A 15150-nucleotide genomic window follows, 5' to 3' on the forward strand; every position below is an offset into this window, starting at 1 on the left:
TCTTACTTTTCCTTAAGATTTCCTTATTTTCATTGGTGAAATGTTGGGGGGGGGTTTCCTATTTTCATCAGACAAATGTTGGAGGGTATGGAGTTTTGTGGCCTCCGAGCCAAGGAGATACAATAAGTAACTATATAACCTTTAGAAGACATCTGAAGGCAGCCCTGTATAGGGAAGGTTTTTTTTAAAAATGTTTTATTATGTTTTTATATATGCTGGAAGCTGCCCTGAATGGCTGGGTCAATCCAATCAGATGGGTGGGGTACGAATAATAACATTATTAGTATTATTTTCATTCTCATGGATTAGGACGTCCCTATTTTCATCAGAGAAATGTTGGAGGGTATGATATCTGTGGGTGCCAGTGCTTTGCAGTGTCTGATTTGAAACATCTTTGTACTTTGGATTCTAGGCAGTGCTTTTTTTTCCTGGGGGGACGCATACCCCTAAACATTTTGTGAATCTTTGTACAGTGGTACCTCAGGTTAAGTACTTAATTCATTCTGGAGGTCTGTACTTAACCTGAAACTGTTCTTAACCTGAAGCATCACTTTAGCTAATGGGGCCTCCGGCTGCCGCCGTGCCGCCGGAGCACGATTTCTGTTCTCATCCTGAAGCAAAGTTCTTAACCTGAAGCACTATTTCTGGGTTAGCGGAGTCTGTAACCTGAAGCGTATGTAACCTGAAGCGTATGTAACCTGAGGTACCACTGAACCTTTTTCCATTTACTGTATTTATTTTTCCTGACATGAACTATAAAATGGTGATTTTCTTGAGTCAAAACGAGAGTACCCCTAAACATTATTTTTTAAAAGAGAAAAAAAGCGCTGGTTCTAGGATTGGATGTTTTTACACAAATCCATTTATGTTCCAAAGTGCCCACCAGGGGGCGATAAAGCTCTCTCTCTCTCTCTCTCTCTCTCTCTCTCAGACACCCACACACACACCCAGACTTTTCATGTACTTTCTTGGTTTTTGATTTCCTCCACAGAAATTCCTCCACCGGCTTCCGTTTTTTCTTCTTGTTTTGCCCCGATAATTACCAAATGAGGCCATGCGTGGGTGTGCGTCTACCTTTGTACAACCCGGCCTCTCGGAAACGCTGAAGAAAGTGCCTTCCCCAGGGGAAATCATTGGGCTACAAAAGTGAAAGTTGCACTCCCCTCTGTGGCGAGGGGTGGGATGAGAACAGAAGATGGAGGGGGGGGGGAGCCTATGATGTCAAACCTTTGGTCTGACAGCTCTTTTCCTTGCGATGACTCGTGACATGATTGTCTCGATGTAGGCAGGGAAAAACAGGAGCTGATTTTTCTTCAAATGGTTGTTGTTTTATCTGCCCACTTAATTTCGTATCAAACAATTCCAAAATGAGCCACACTCGGGTGTGGAGTGGGGGGGGGGGGACTGATGGGGAGGAACCAGAAAAACCACAAATGTAATGACCTCAACATTTTCATTCTTCGGAAGAGCTCAGTATTTCCACTCTCAATGAAATCTCCCTCCCCTTTCTTACAACACAGGCTCACAAGTATATATAAACCGGTGGCATCCCCAAGTATTAAGCACCACTCTCTGAATGAACACTCCTGCCAACGGCCAATTCACTTACGTCATTCCAGGATGCAGCTTACAATGAAAGCCATCATTTCAGGTAACCCACCTTTCTTCAGTTCAAATTACTTCTTCTTTGTTGTCTCCCCCCCCCCACTTTCCCTTTCCAAAGTTCACTGAGGACCGCTGTCAGCGCCTTCTGCCCTCTGCAGTCCAAAGCGTGACCCCGGTTGAACTTTCAGCTCTATCCCTCTAGTTACTCCAAAGACTTCTGAGCATTTTGGGGCAGCGTGAGAAAAAGATGGTTTCGCTTTTTTCTTTTTGGCAGACTTCTGCTAAACTTCCTGGCAACTTCTGAAAGATTCCCCCCATATTTCTGGCTGTTGGGAGAAACACTTCACTTATCGAATTAGACATTTTAATCCCCTTCCCCTCCCAAAAGGAAGTTTGGAAAGAAGGGAAATGTTATCCAGCGGATGAAGCAGCTCAGATTGTAGTCAGCCCATCATAAAAAAGGTAAAGGGACCCCATTAGGTCCAGTCGTGGCCGACTCTGGGGTTGCGGCGCTCATCTCGCTTTACTGGCCAAGGGAGCCGGCGTACAGCTTCTGGGTCATGTGGCCAGCATGACTAAGCCGCTTCTGGCAAACCAGAGCAGCGCACGGAAACGCCGTTTACCTTCCCGCCACAGCGGTACCTATTTATCTACTTGCACACTGATGTGCTTTCGAACCGCTAGGTTGGCAGGAGCAGGAACCGAGCAAGGGAGCTCACCCTGTCGCAGGGATTCAAACCACCAACCTTCTGATCGGCAAGTCCTAGGCTCTGTGGTTTAACCCACAGCGCCACCCGCATCCCACCAGCCCATCATAGGGAGCAATCAAACCTAGAATGAAGGCATGCTAACCTCTCAAGGTTTTGGGCCTCTCTAAGGAATTATTCTGTTCTTCCAGTTTGGGATTCTTAGATTGGGTCTCCTTTCCTGCTTCACAGGCTCCCCACCCCCCACCCCACTGGTCAGGCTTACCTAAATTAGTGATACAGAGCATTTCTTTCTTCACTGGATTTTCCTGAACTGTTTGGCAGTTAGAATAAGCCAGATAAGCTTTCCAAGAGCTCAGCTGCCAAGAGGTGGACAGCTTATTGTTAGAGCTCCTGAGTTGTTAATTAATGCAAACCCAGAAAAGTTTAAACAACCACCACCCCAAAACCTCAGCATCCTCTGACACCTTTAAAAGGGCAGTTAGAATTGTAGAATTGTAGAGTCGGAAGGGAGCCTGAGGGTCATCTAGTCCAACCCTCTGCAAAGCTAGAAGCAAGATAAGCTTTGCAAGAGCTCATGTGTTAGAGGGATGAATAACTTCTTGCTAGAACTCTTCAGCTGGTGAATGAATGGCTAATAATGCAACCTGGATAAGCTTTTTAAGAATAATAATAATACCCCAAAACCTCAGGGTTGTCCCTGAGCATCTTCAACAGAAAACATACTCATTTATTATAGTGTGTACATTCTAAGGCTGTGCCATCAGAATTCACCAGCACAAGACATTTTAATGGTCACTAGTCGAGATAAGAGATACGGTAAATTCAGTTTGCTTCACATTTTAATTTGGATCTACCTGTGGTGCACTTCCTGGAACAGTATACAAACTGAAATGTAGTCATGCTTCACAATTTCACACTTTCTCCAATTTTGCAATGCAGTTCTCCCACCAAAAACTCAGTACAGAGTGGCTGGGGCAAACCAGTAGGATGGGTGGCATAAAAATATTATGATTGTGATTATGATTATTTGTAGTATACAAAAATGTGATTTATAAGGCAAAGCTGGATGCAAAAAAATGGGCGTATTGGGCAAAATTTAATACAAAAAATGTGTATAATGTGTGTGTGTGGGGAGGAACATGCATTGTTAAAACTTTAAAAATTCAGAAAATGATGTGGAAATGTAGCAAACTGAATTTAAGATTGAGAAAAATGAGAGAGAAAAAGAAATAGATGGATTTGCCCATCTGTAGAAACTAGCTACAAGATGCTTTTTAGAAAGGGCTAGACAATTTTTGGCTACTTATCTGTGATTGGCGAACAGAACCAAACCTCTGACTAATAATACCTGCCTGGAAAAAGGCCAACAGGAGAAGCCGATTGGCTCCTGGAGGCATCCATGTGGAAGTGGATGGTTTTTGGAATGTTGGACCTGAATGCTACCCAGCAACAAATCACCTCTTCCGTCCTTGGAAATGTAATAGCTTTCACTTGAGGAGTAGCTTCTGCCTCTCATTGCAAAGAGGTGTTAGTGTGATCCTCTTGGACAGCCAGCCTGACTCTTGAGGAACAGAGCTGAATGCTTAGCCGGAATCAACTGCAGATCTTAGGGGAGATGCTATCACCAACAGCTCCTTGAGTTAGGGCTGCCTATGTCATGTGCTGCTATTTCCCTTATCGAACAACTTCCATGGCAGCAGCAGCGGTTTTCCGAAACCGCTTCCTCTTCCTGGAGCAAGACTGCCCTCCTCCTCAACATCCCATCAACTGAAGGGTGCACTAGCCAAACGATTTTGCTTTAAGTCTGAAGGGTGGGTGGGCATGGCTTGGGGAAAATAGGGCTCAGATTGAGACCTTGGATGGGGAGAGTTTGGCCCACGGACAAGAGGATTCCCAATTTCTGGTGCCCACATCTCTGGAATTTGGTGGCCTCCCCCTAGGCCTTGCTCAGCCCGCGCACCATATTGACTAGACATCATACCCTCTGCAATTCTCTTTTGAGAAATCTTCTGCCCTCTCTTGCCCAGTTCCCCCTGCTTTCTCTCTCCTCTGGTGAAAATAGGGGTGCCAGTGTCCGAGCTTATGAGCCCCACACCTTTTAGGATAAGGTTACCAGATTTTTTTCAATGAATCCGGGGACACTTTTCAATTTCAATAGGAATTATAGGATTTTGTCAGAGGACTGATTTGTAAATCCAGGGACTGTCGCCGGGAAACGGGGACGTCTGGTAACCTTATTTTAGGGTCCTCTTGGCAACGGATTAAAAATAATATTGATTTAACCTTGAGAGCAAATTGCAACCAATCTTCCTTAGTTCAATGTTATCCCACTAGAGCTCACCCACGAGGCTCTCTCCTCCCCACCCTGAGATTTTGATTGCCTAGGGGCCTCCACAGGGTTGAATCCAGCACTGAGGGACTTCCTTCCATACCCTCCAATATTTCTCTGGTGAAAATAGGGGCATCCTATGGAAAATTGGGACATTCCAAGGAACTGGGACAGCTTCTGTAAATCCAAGGTTGTCCCTGGAAAATAGGGACACATGGAAGGTCTGCTTGCAAATGTGCTTCATCCTCTATCTTGCTCTCCTCCACACATTTGCCCAACTTCCCCCTGCCTTATACTGTTCTTGCCATCAGAAAGTCCTTCCTGCTATTCCATCGGAATCTCCTTTCTTGTAACTTGAAGCCGTTGGTTTGAGACCTATCCTCCAGAATAGGGAAAATAAGCTTGCTGCATCTTCCACGTGACAGTTCTTAAGATATTTGAAGATGGCTATCATATCTCCTCTCAGTCGCCTCTTTTCCACGCTGAACATGCCAGGCTCCTTCAACCATTCCTCATCAGGCTTGACTGCCAAACCCTTGAAAATACTGTGGTGCCTCGGGTTACAGATGCTTCAGGTTACAGATGCTTCAGGTTACAGACTCTGCTAACCCAGAAATAGTACCTCGGGTTAAGAACTTTGCTTCAGGATGAGAACAGAAATTGTGGTGCGGCGGCAGCGGGAGGCCCTACTAGCTAAAGTGGTGCTTCAGGTTAAGAACAGTTTCAGGTTAAGAACAGACCTCCAGAATGAATTAAGTACTTAACCTGAGGTACCACTGTACTGAGTTGGATGGAGCAATGGGGAAAGACTATAGCGAAGGGGGTAGAGCAACTATTTCACATGAGATGGTCCTAATGTTCAGTTCCTGGCATCTCCAGGTAGGGCTGGGAATGTCCCTTGCCTGAGACCTAAGGAGCTGCTGCCAGTCAGTGCAGACAATATCAAGCTGGTTAGTATAAGGTAGCTTCCTATGCCCTGCTTTTTTCTTTTTCTTTTTACTTTTGTGGGACACCTGCCTAGCGCACAGTCCTCCTCCGACTGTCTAAAAAAGAAATAACTGTGAAATGAGGGAAGAGGTTTTCCCAAATTGCTGCTTTGATGCTGAGCTGGAGATGTTCCCGGTAGGAACCGCTTTGCATATTTGACATTGTTTGGCCTGCGGTTATGAAATCTGGGAAGGTTGCCACCCGTCACTCAGAACCGAGGGGAATTCTGGTGACGTTGGCTGGGCAAGGCTGCACGAATCAAACAATAGCACATGGGAGCTGTGGGTGGCCGGCGAGGGAGGTACAGATCCAGCTATAGTAGCCTGGAAGAGGAGGAGCAGAGAGTAAAGAAAACCAGGGGAGAGTAAGGAGAGGGCATTTGCAATTCACTCTCAGGACTGGTGGTGTTTGGGGAGGGGGAAACCCAGAGGGATGATTAAGACCATCAGGTGAGGCCACCAATGGCCCATCTATTTCACATCTATATCTTCCATTTATATATTTATTTTGATCAATAACCAGTATGAAAGCTAGGAAGCAAAACAGAGCATGTAAAACACAATAGGATGCATTAAGCAGACTATTAAATCTAGAATTAAAAACAACGTAAAATGTTTTTTAAAAAAACAAAACAGTGAGAAATATAAAATAATTATATTAAAGCAGTAAGAAATCAACGTAAGGGGTTAATAATTTTAAAATTAACCCTGTTCTCACAGTGGAGGCAGAGGATAGCCACTGTGACTAGCAGCCATTGAGAACATTGTCCTCGCATGAATTTGTCCAGTCCTCTTTCAAAGGTATAATAATAATAATAATAATAATAATAATAATAATAATAATAATAATGACATCCAAGTTGGTGACCATCACTGCAGCAGTGAGCCACAGTTTAACACGGCACTTTCTGAAGAAGTCCTTTCTTTTATCTGCATTCATGAAAATAATGCGCCAAGATGCATTATGGCAGGGGGAATTCCTTGCAAAATAAGTGAATAACTAAAAGTAAAGGTAAAGGGACCCCTGACCATTAGGTTGTAGCCGACTCTGGGGTTGCGGCGCTCATCTCACTTTATTGGCCGAGGGAGCCGGCATACAGCTTCCGGGTCTTGTGGCCAGCATGACTAAGCCACTTCTGGCGAACCAGAGCAATGCACGGAAATGCTTTTTACCTTCCCGCCGGAGTGGTACCTATTTATCTACTTGCACTTTGACGTGCTTTCGAACTGCTAGGTTGGCAGGAGCAGGGACCAAGCAACAGGCGCTCACCCCGTCGCGGGGATTCGAACCGCCAACCTTCTGATCGGCAAGTCCTAGGCTCTGTGGTTTAACCCACAGCACCACCCGTGTCCCTTAAGTGAATAACTACATGTGTGCATTAGGCAAAGTTGGCTCTGTCGCACAGTTGGCATTTGAAATGCAGCAGAACTCATGCATATAAGCGCCCAGAGCCTCCTGCTTTTCTCTCTTTACTTGCTGTATGTTTGGTTCTGGGGCACATTGTTTCCCTACTGGACAGCAAACCCTGACGCATCCTTTCCTCCTCCTCCTCTTCCGCACAGGAGTTGTTCCTTTGCTGCTAGCCATGCACTGCCGACTGGTGCCCGGAAAACCCCTCCTGAGGAACAGGCGGAACCTCATGTGCGACAACATCAGCCCTTGCGGAGAAACAGTCTTCAATCAAATTAAGTGCCAAGTGACACGTCTCAATTTGTCGGCCCCAGGTCTCTTCGATGCCTATGTAAGTTTTGGGTGTAGAGGGGAGGCTGGGAACTTTAGGCACAGGAATGCGGCCCTCCAGGGCAGTCTAGCTGGCCCTCGGGACTCTCCCGAGGCCACACCTGATTTGCACCCTCCTTGAGTGTTTTTGCCTGGCTGGGATATGTCCCTGAATTCTGATGATGCTCCTGGACGGAGGATGGAGAGAGAGTGTATGTGTAGAAACTAGTCTATTGTACAAATCTGCATTCGTTGCTCCGCCAACTTTTGCTTCTAGTCCCGCCCACCAATGCCACACGGCCTTCCAGAAGGTTACTCGTAAGGGAATGTGGTCCTTCAACAAAAAAGGTGCATCTATTAACGTTTGCATCCAAATGAATATCTTAGTAAAAACAATATACAAAAATGCGTTATGTTAGGGGAAATTGATTTTTAAAAATGCGTACACAAGGGGTAATTGCATGCAAAAATATACGTGCTGGGAGGAAGTCATCCTAAATCACTGATGAATTTTTACGAGGACCTTAAAAAGTAAAATAAAATCAACAGATACGGAAATGTGTCAAACTGAACCTAAGATGGGAAGGAGAAAATGAAATCAGCAGACTAATCCACTCCCAGAAATGTGCTTCTTAATTTGGTTTTAGGTGGGATTTTAGGCACTTTACAAACATTGGTTCCCGCTCTCAAATCTTGATTGTTACTGCCAATGGCCAGAATTAAAGAAACATTATGAAAGATTAAAAGCACATTATCCAGATAATAGAATCATAGAATTGTAGAGTCGGAAGGGACCACGAGGGTCATCTAGTTCAACCCCCTGCGATGCAGAAACGTAGGACTTGAACCCACAACCCGAGATTAAGTGTCTCATGCTCCCCTGACTACTTTTGGCCAAATGTGTATAACAAGGGTATTTTTTTTTAAAGCAAGCAGCATAAAGTAAAATGGGTATCAATGCCAGCTCTTAATTTGGTTCCTCCTTCTATCCTGAGCAGCTGGAGAGCCAAGGCTCCCCCTTCAACAGAGCGGAGGTGAAATCGCTCTGCGTCTCCAAAGACACTTTCCCCTCCTTCGACAACCGGACCAGGAAAGAGATGCTGATCTCGCTGTACAAGATCTTCACCTTTTTCAACGCCTCCCTGGGCAACATCACCAGAGACCAGGAGAACAACGAGAGGAAGGACCTGCTGGAACGGCTCAGCAACACCACCGCCAAGACGCGGGGCCTCCTAGCCAACCTCACCTGCCTGTTGTGCTCCGAGTACAAAGTCACTGACGTGAAGGTTACCTACGGCTCGGAGGAAACGGGCGCGTTTGAGAAGAAGAAGCAGGGCTGCTGGGCCCTCAGGATGTACGCAGAGACCATCCCGCTCATCGCTCAGGCCTTGGGGAAATGCCACAGGCAGAGATGAGCTTTCGCGTGAGACCATGCTAAGAACTCTTTGTCTGCAGCGTCAACCCAACGTGTTTTGGGTTGTATCCATAGCCCTGGGGATGACATCATAGTCATTCCTCTCCATGGGTCTTTTTCCTTTCCGGATCAGGAAAGCTGGGGGGCGGGCGGGCTGCAGAGTTCTGGAGAAATGTTTACTGGGGGGAGGGGGCCCCGAGCACACCCACCAACCTCAGCTACCTCACCGTGATATGATAAGCTTTTGCACACCTGTTCGCAGTTACTTAGTTTTACAGTCTTCACTACTCACAGTCAGGATGGTCAAAGGGGTTTAAAACGGTGCTCAGTCCTGAGCCTGTATGTGGAGCAGGGAAGCTCCTGCTATCCTGAGTGATTCAGGCTGCACTCCTAACCTTACTTACCTGGGAGTAAGCCCCGTTGAATCCAGTAGGACTTGCTTCTGAACAAACCAGGTTGGGACTGCAGCCCATCTCACTAAGTGGACGTAGCTAAGCCTCTGTCTGTCTGTCTGTCTGTCTGTCTGTCTGTCTGTCTCTGTCTCTGGGCTCATCTACACATAGCTTTGCTCTGCGTTTCTAGGCACTGATCCATGCTTTAAAGTTCCCTGTCCAAGCACCTTTTCTTTTTTGTCCCAGGGCTTTCCCAGCAAAAAACCCCATTTTTTTCACCACTGAATTTTGCCTCTGAAAGCTAAATTGCTGTTTGTCGCTGGATAGCTTAGTTGGTCAGAGCGTGGTGCCGATTACGCCAAGGTTGCAGGTTCGATCCCCATATGGGACAGCTGCATATTCCTGCATTGCAGGGGGTTGGGCTAGATGATCCTCAGGGTCCCTTCCAACCATAGCTGTCAACGTTTCCCTTTTTTAAAGGGAAATTCCCTTATTCCGAATAGGATTCCTCGCAAGAAAAGGGAAAAGTTGACAGCTATGCTTCCACCTTTACGACTCTATGATTCTGTATGATTCCAATTCAGCGTTGAAGAGCAGGTTTTCCTGGGGGAACTGGCAGGGCAAAACAGCAACAGCAACGACAATGCTTGTTGAAATTTTTCGTAGGGGAAAAGTTAGGTCCAGAGGTGCCAGCTTGCGAGGGCAATTTGGGGTGGGGGAACGCAACATTGTGCGTGTGACATTGCCACATCCTGCCTCCCTCCCTAAGCCAGGCAGAAGCATCCCAGGTTTTGGGAAGGAGGCGCCTGGGGAACATTTAGGGGACTAGCCTAGTTGCCCTAGTCAACTGACCACACACCTCTGGCTTGGGCATGGACTGGAAAACCGCAAGCCTGTGCCAGAAAACACAGGGCAAAACATAAGTGTGGGTGAGCCCTCTTGTCTTTCTCTCTGCCTTACCCAACACCATGCTGATCTGCAATACTGATAATAATACTGACCTACCGTACCTTACAGGGTTGTCCTTAGGATTATGGCAAGATGATGTAATATGATGCTTTGAACCCTCCGAAAAAGGGTTATTTTCTCACGCTCATAACTTAAGATTTCTTTTTTTACCGTGTTCAGTCTCAGATGTTGACACCGGCCAGTTTCAATGTGATTTTGGGTTTCTTGCTGCCCAACTCTTTTCAGTGTTGAGCAAAGGGTAATTAGGATTAGCAGTAGTAGGCATGCATTTAAATATTGGCATAGGCACAATGCACAATGCCTGGGCTTCCCCGCTCCCTTTTTAATGGGGGTGGGGGCAGATGGGAATATCGCCCGAGAATTACGAATCGTAATGGAGCCAAGCTTTCTCAAAGGGTCCACAGTTTCCTGCGGATGTTTGTGTATTTATTTTAAGAAATAACCAGCAGCTCAAGAGTAAGCATGATTCTACAGCTATAATATTTATTAGATGGTATCGTTATTTTTATAATAACAGGTCTTCATAGTTGCAACTCTGTGAGTCTATCAATAGTTGTTAGAACAGGCGACAGGATAACATATGGAAAACCACAAATGCAAATGAGCAAGCAATTTTTAAAAGTATGTATATTTTTTTAAAAAACACCCATTCCAGAGTAGAGATTGAAAACAACAACACAGCAATTATAGGAAAACAGGAAGCTGCTTTATACAGAGTCAGGGTAATGGGTCCATCTAGTTTAGTGTTGTCTACACTGATTGGCAGCGTTTCCGTGTGCGGCTCTGGCTCGCCAGAGCAGTGATGTCACGCTGGCCATGTGACCCGGAAGTGTCTCCGGACAGCGCTGGCCCCCGGCCTCTTGAGTGAGATGGGCGCACAACCCTAAAGTCTGTCAAGACTGGCCCGTACGGGCAGGGGTACCTTTACCTTTACCTTTACACTGATTGGCAGCAGCTCTCCAGGACCTTAGTCTGGGACCTCCTGACCTCAGATGCCCCTGAGCTATGGCCACTTCCCATATTCATGGATACCAAGAGTCAAAATCCCAGAACCGAAACATCATAGTTTAAAACACTGCATTATACAGAGATAGAAATATCTTCTTGAAAGTCTTGGGGAAATAAAAAAGGCACTTTGCCTCGTGTGATATTAAAGTTGGGGCTGGGGAGACCTCTCCGGCAAGAAGAGCCTTTGGTCCTGTTCTCAAAAAAAGGCTGTGTCTGGGAAGGAATCCTCAGACTGACCGGTGAATGTTGACATTTCCCAGCAATGTACGGTGCAATAGAGTGGCGGTCTGGGACCCGATTTTTAAAATGCTTGAATTTGCTTTGCACTCAGCTGACCCTTTTGGACAGTTCACTGCAGTCCGTGCCTTCTTCGTGCCAGAGGTTGCACTCATGGGACCAGAGGTGGCCCACCTCTCTCTCCCCCCCTCCTCATGATATGAGGAAATAACCTACCTATGCTTAGCCATCAAACTCCAATTATGACCTACCTCCTTGGAGGGATGGTGTGAGGATATTTAATGTTTAGTGATTTGTTTTTGTTGTATAAATATAATTTAATAATAATAATAATAATAATAATAATAATAGAGTATATTTATTTGATCTTTGGCAATAGGGTAGCCAATGTGCCTTCCACTGAAGGGAAGTCCAGGCAAAGATTCTGACAGCACTCGCCACTCCCTTCTATGCAGTCCTACTAAGGGAGAGGCCACTTTCCCACCATTTTAACCCACAAGCACTGCCGGCCCACCCATGAGGCGGGGTGAAGCACCCGCCTCAGTCGGCAGAAGCGCAAGAGGCGGCGCCCCACCTGCCCCACCGCTGCCGAAATGCCCCCCTCTCGCCGGCGAGAGGGATGTGTTCCGGTGCGGGGCATTGACGCTTGTCTCTCTCCCCCCCACCCCCCGGGTGGGCTAAGACAAGCAGTAATGCTCTGAAGAGCGCAGGATTTTATATGACTTGTTTTATATGACTTTAGAAAGAACGTGTCTCGAATGAATAATATATTGTGCAATATTTAAATATTTAATTTTTTATACTATTTTTTTTTTTGTATGGAAAGAATGCCTTTCATAAAATAAACATTTCCAAAAAGAAGTTCTGTGGAACCCTGTCGTTGCTGGTTTGTTTCTGATCTGCCTGGCTTTTAGAAGAGTTTGGATTCGATATCGCGCTTTTTCACTACCCGAAGGAGTCTCAAAGTGGCTAACATTCTCCTTTCCCTTCCTCCCCCACAACAAACACTCTGTGAGGTGAGTGGGGCTGAGAGACTTCAGAAAAGTGTGACTGGCCCAAGGTCACCCAGCAGCTGCATGTGGAGGAGCGGAGACGCGAACCTGGTTCACCAGATTACGAGTCCACCGCTCTTAACCACTACACCACACTGGCTTACCTATTTCCGAACGCATGTCGACCCTAAGAGCACCCAAAGAGTCCCATAGCTGGATCTGGCAAAAAAAACACCACCCTGTCCAGTCCAGCTTCCTGGAGCCACCTGATTGGCCACTGTGGAATACAGCTTCCCGTATCCCTACAGTGGCCAATCAGGTGGCTCCAGGAAGTTCACAGGCTGGCCACGAAGGCAACAGCCCTCTCTTACTGTTAGTCATAAGAACATCAGAATAACCCGGCACTTGCATCAGCCCAGTGACCCATCTAGTCCAGTATCCTGTTCTCACAGTGGCCAACCAGATGCTCGAATTGGAAGCCCAAAAGCACAACAGCTGGTGTTCAGAAGCTTACTGCCTCTGACTGAAAATACGTTTCGCAATTGTTTTTAATTGTCACGGCCTCCATGAATACATCACTGCAGTTAGCTAATTTTAAACTCTGGAGTCAGTGGCCCTTTCTTTAGCTGGTAATACTGCTTGCTTCGAGGGACGCGGGTGGCACTGTGGGTTAAACCACAGAGCCTAGGGCTTGCCGATCAGAAGGTCGGAGGTTTGAATCCCCGCAACGAGGTGAGCTCCCGTTGCTCGGTCCCAGCTCCTGCCAACCTAGCAGTTTGAAAGCACACCAGTGCAAGTAGATAAATAGGTACCGCTGTGGCGGGAAGGTAAATGGCGTTTCCGTGTGCTGCTCTGGTTCACCAGAAGCAGCTTAGTCATGCTGGCCACATGACCCGGAAGCTGTACGCCGGCTCCCTTAGCCAGTAAAGCAAGATGAGCACCGCAACCCCAGAGTCGTCTGCGACTGGACCTAATGGTCAGGGGTCCATTTACCTTTACCTTTACTGCTTGCTTCAAAATGTAGTAAAATGGGTCTCTCTTGCTAGGTCCACCATCCTTGGACGTCGGTGGTGGGTGGATAGCCCAGGAGAGGGCCTTCTCTGTGGCAGCCCCTAAGCTGTGGAATTGCGTCCCCACAGAGGTGTGCTTGGCACCTTCATTGGCATAATTTCAGCCGTATGCTAAAGATGCACCTCTTTACCCTGGCCTTTGACCCCTGAGTAGGAGGGCTTGAATCTCCAGGTGAGTGAGAGTGCCTTTAATAAAATAAATCATTAAGAAGAGTGTGCATTGAGCTTGCAAACTTCAGCCCGGAAGGAGCTGGCTGTGAATTGTAGCATGGGCATTCTAGGGGGAGGGGGTCTGCCCTTCTCTGCTCCCCTCTCCCAATTAACCTCCGTCTCCTGGGTCTGTCCCTGTGACATCACCAGAGGCTGCCTGAACGACATCAAATGGGGCCTCCCTCCGCATTATCACCAGGGGCTGCCCCTAGGTTTCAGGGCCCTGAAATCTCTGGATGCTCCCGACTTGGCAAACTTATGCAGGTGTGCATTTTCCAGAGAACCAGACTGTGAGGCAGCAATGAGCGAGAGGCAGTCTGGACCTTCGCGTACTGAAAATCCCCCCAGTGCCAAAGGGAAGAGCCATATGATGATTTGCAAGCTTGAAAGGCTGGAGGGCAGGCAAAAGGATCAGATAAAAGCCGCAGCCAGCTCTGAGATTCCATCATTTAGCTAAGCTCAGACCACCTAGGTCTTCCAAAGGACAACGACCTCCTCCTCCTCCGGCTAATAAAACTGGGTTGTATCAGTGCACAAGAAGGCGATTGTGATTTTGCATGCCGAGTGATGAAATCCTCCCGCCAAAGGCTTGCAGGAGCCTTGCCAAACCTCCCCGGAGTGAGACAGAAAGCGGACAGAAAGCGGATGAGCTAAGATCCTGTTTGATCATCGCCCTTCGTCTCTGGGGAATGCAAAATCCCTTTTCTCTCTGGGAGGAACGACATGCCCCGTCAGGTTGCTTAGGCCTTTCCTGGGCTCCCCGAGGGGAAGAAATCACGAGGGGTGTCGAGGGATGACCTTTGGCCGTTGGTGATGCAAGGCGGCCGAGGCCGGCTTGTCCTTTTGGCAGCCCCCAGACAATGGCCGAGGAGGACAAATGCTGCATTGATGGCTCCTTTTAGACTTCCCTGCAGAGAAAAGGTCTCACCATGTGTCACTGACTGTCCTGCTGAGACGGCATCGGAGTTCTGCGTCACGCAGACCCACGGCAGCCAAACGCTTAATCCAGGCTCTCCCTTTTGGTTCTGAGGCACGGAAGCCCTGCCCTTTCGGGGCAAGGAGAATCAGAGGCCTGTTCCTGCTGCCTCCGCAGGGCACGGGATGGTGAAGCTGGAGGACAAATCTCCTCTTTCGGTTGCCCTTTTAAACGGAGTTTAAGAAAGAAAAGAAAGTCTGTGAACTCTCGTCTGTGTAGTTACACTCAGATGAGCAGCCTGGAATTCTTTGCTTGCTTAAATTAAGCATCTGCTTGCTTCTTAGGAACCATGAAGCCTCCTCTAGCGTAACCACATGGAAAGAAAGCCGGGGGTTGAGCATCTCCGACGTTCAGAGCTTTTATTTAAATTGAAATATTGAAATACTTTATTGTCACTTGTACAACTTTTATACAGTGAGATTACATGAGCACACACCCCCACTCAGCTCTCTTAGTCTTAATTCCCCTCGTTTACTGACGCACACCCACCAAACCCGAAAGTCAGTTGCCCTGTTGTTATCTTTTCATTCAG

At 47.1% G+C, this 15150-nt stretch overlaps 1 protein-coding gene across 1 annotated transcript; it reads left to right on the plus strand.

Annotated features, from left to right (window-relative positions):
* The first annotated feature begins 7190 nt into the window (after window positions 1–7190).
* LOC114586982 (leukemia inhibitory factor-like) lies at window positions 7191–8885 on the plus strand. The gene is made up of 2 exons (XM_028710862.2): window positions 7191–7372; window positions 8349–8885. Exons 1-2 carry the CDS (start codon window positions 7217–7219, stop codon window positions 8763–8765), a joined length of 573 nt encoding a protein of 190 aa, XP_028566695.2. The 5' UTR covers window positions 7191–7216; the 3' UTR covers window positions 8766–8885.
* Window positions 8886–15150: the final 6265 nt, after the last annotated feature.

This window comes from Podarcis muralis, chromosome 16 (genome assembly GCF_964188315.1).
Source record: "Podarcis muralis chromosome 16, rPodMur119.hap1.1, whole genome shotgun sequence".
Classification (NCBI taxonomy): Eukaryota; Metazoa; Chordata; class Lepidosauria; order Squamata; family Lacertidae; genus Podarcis; species Podarcis muralis.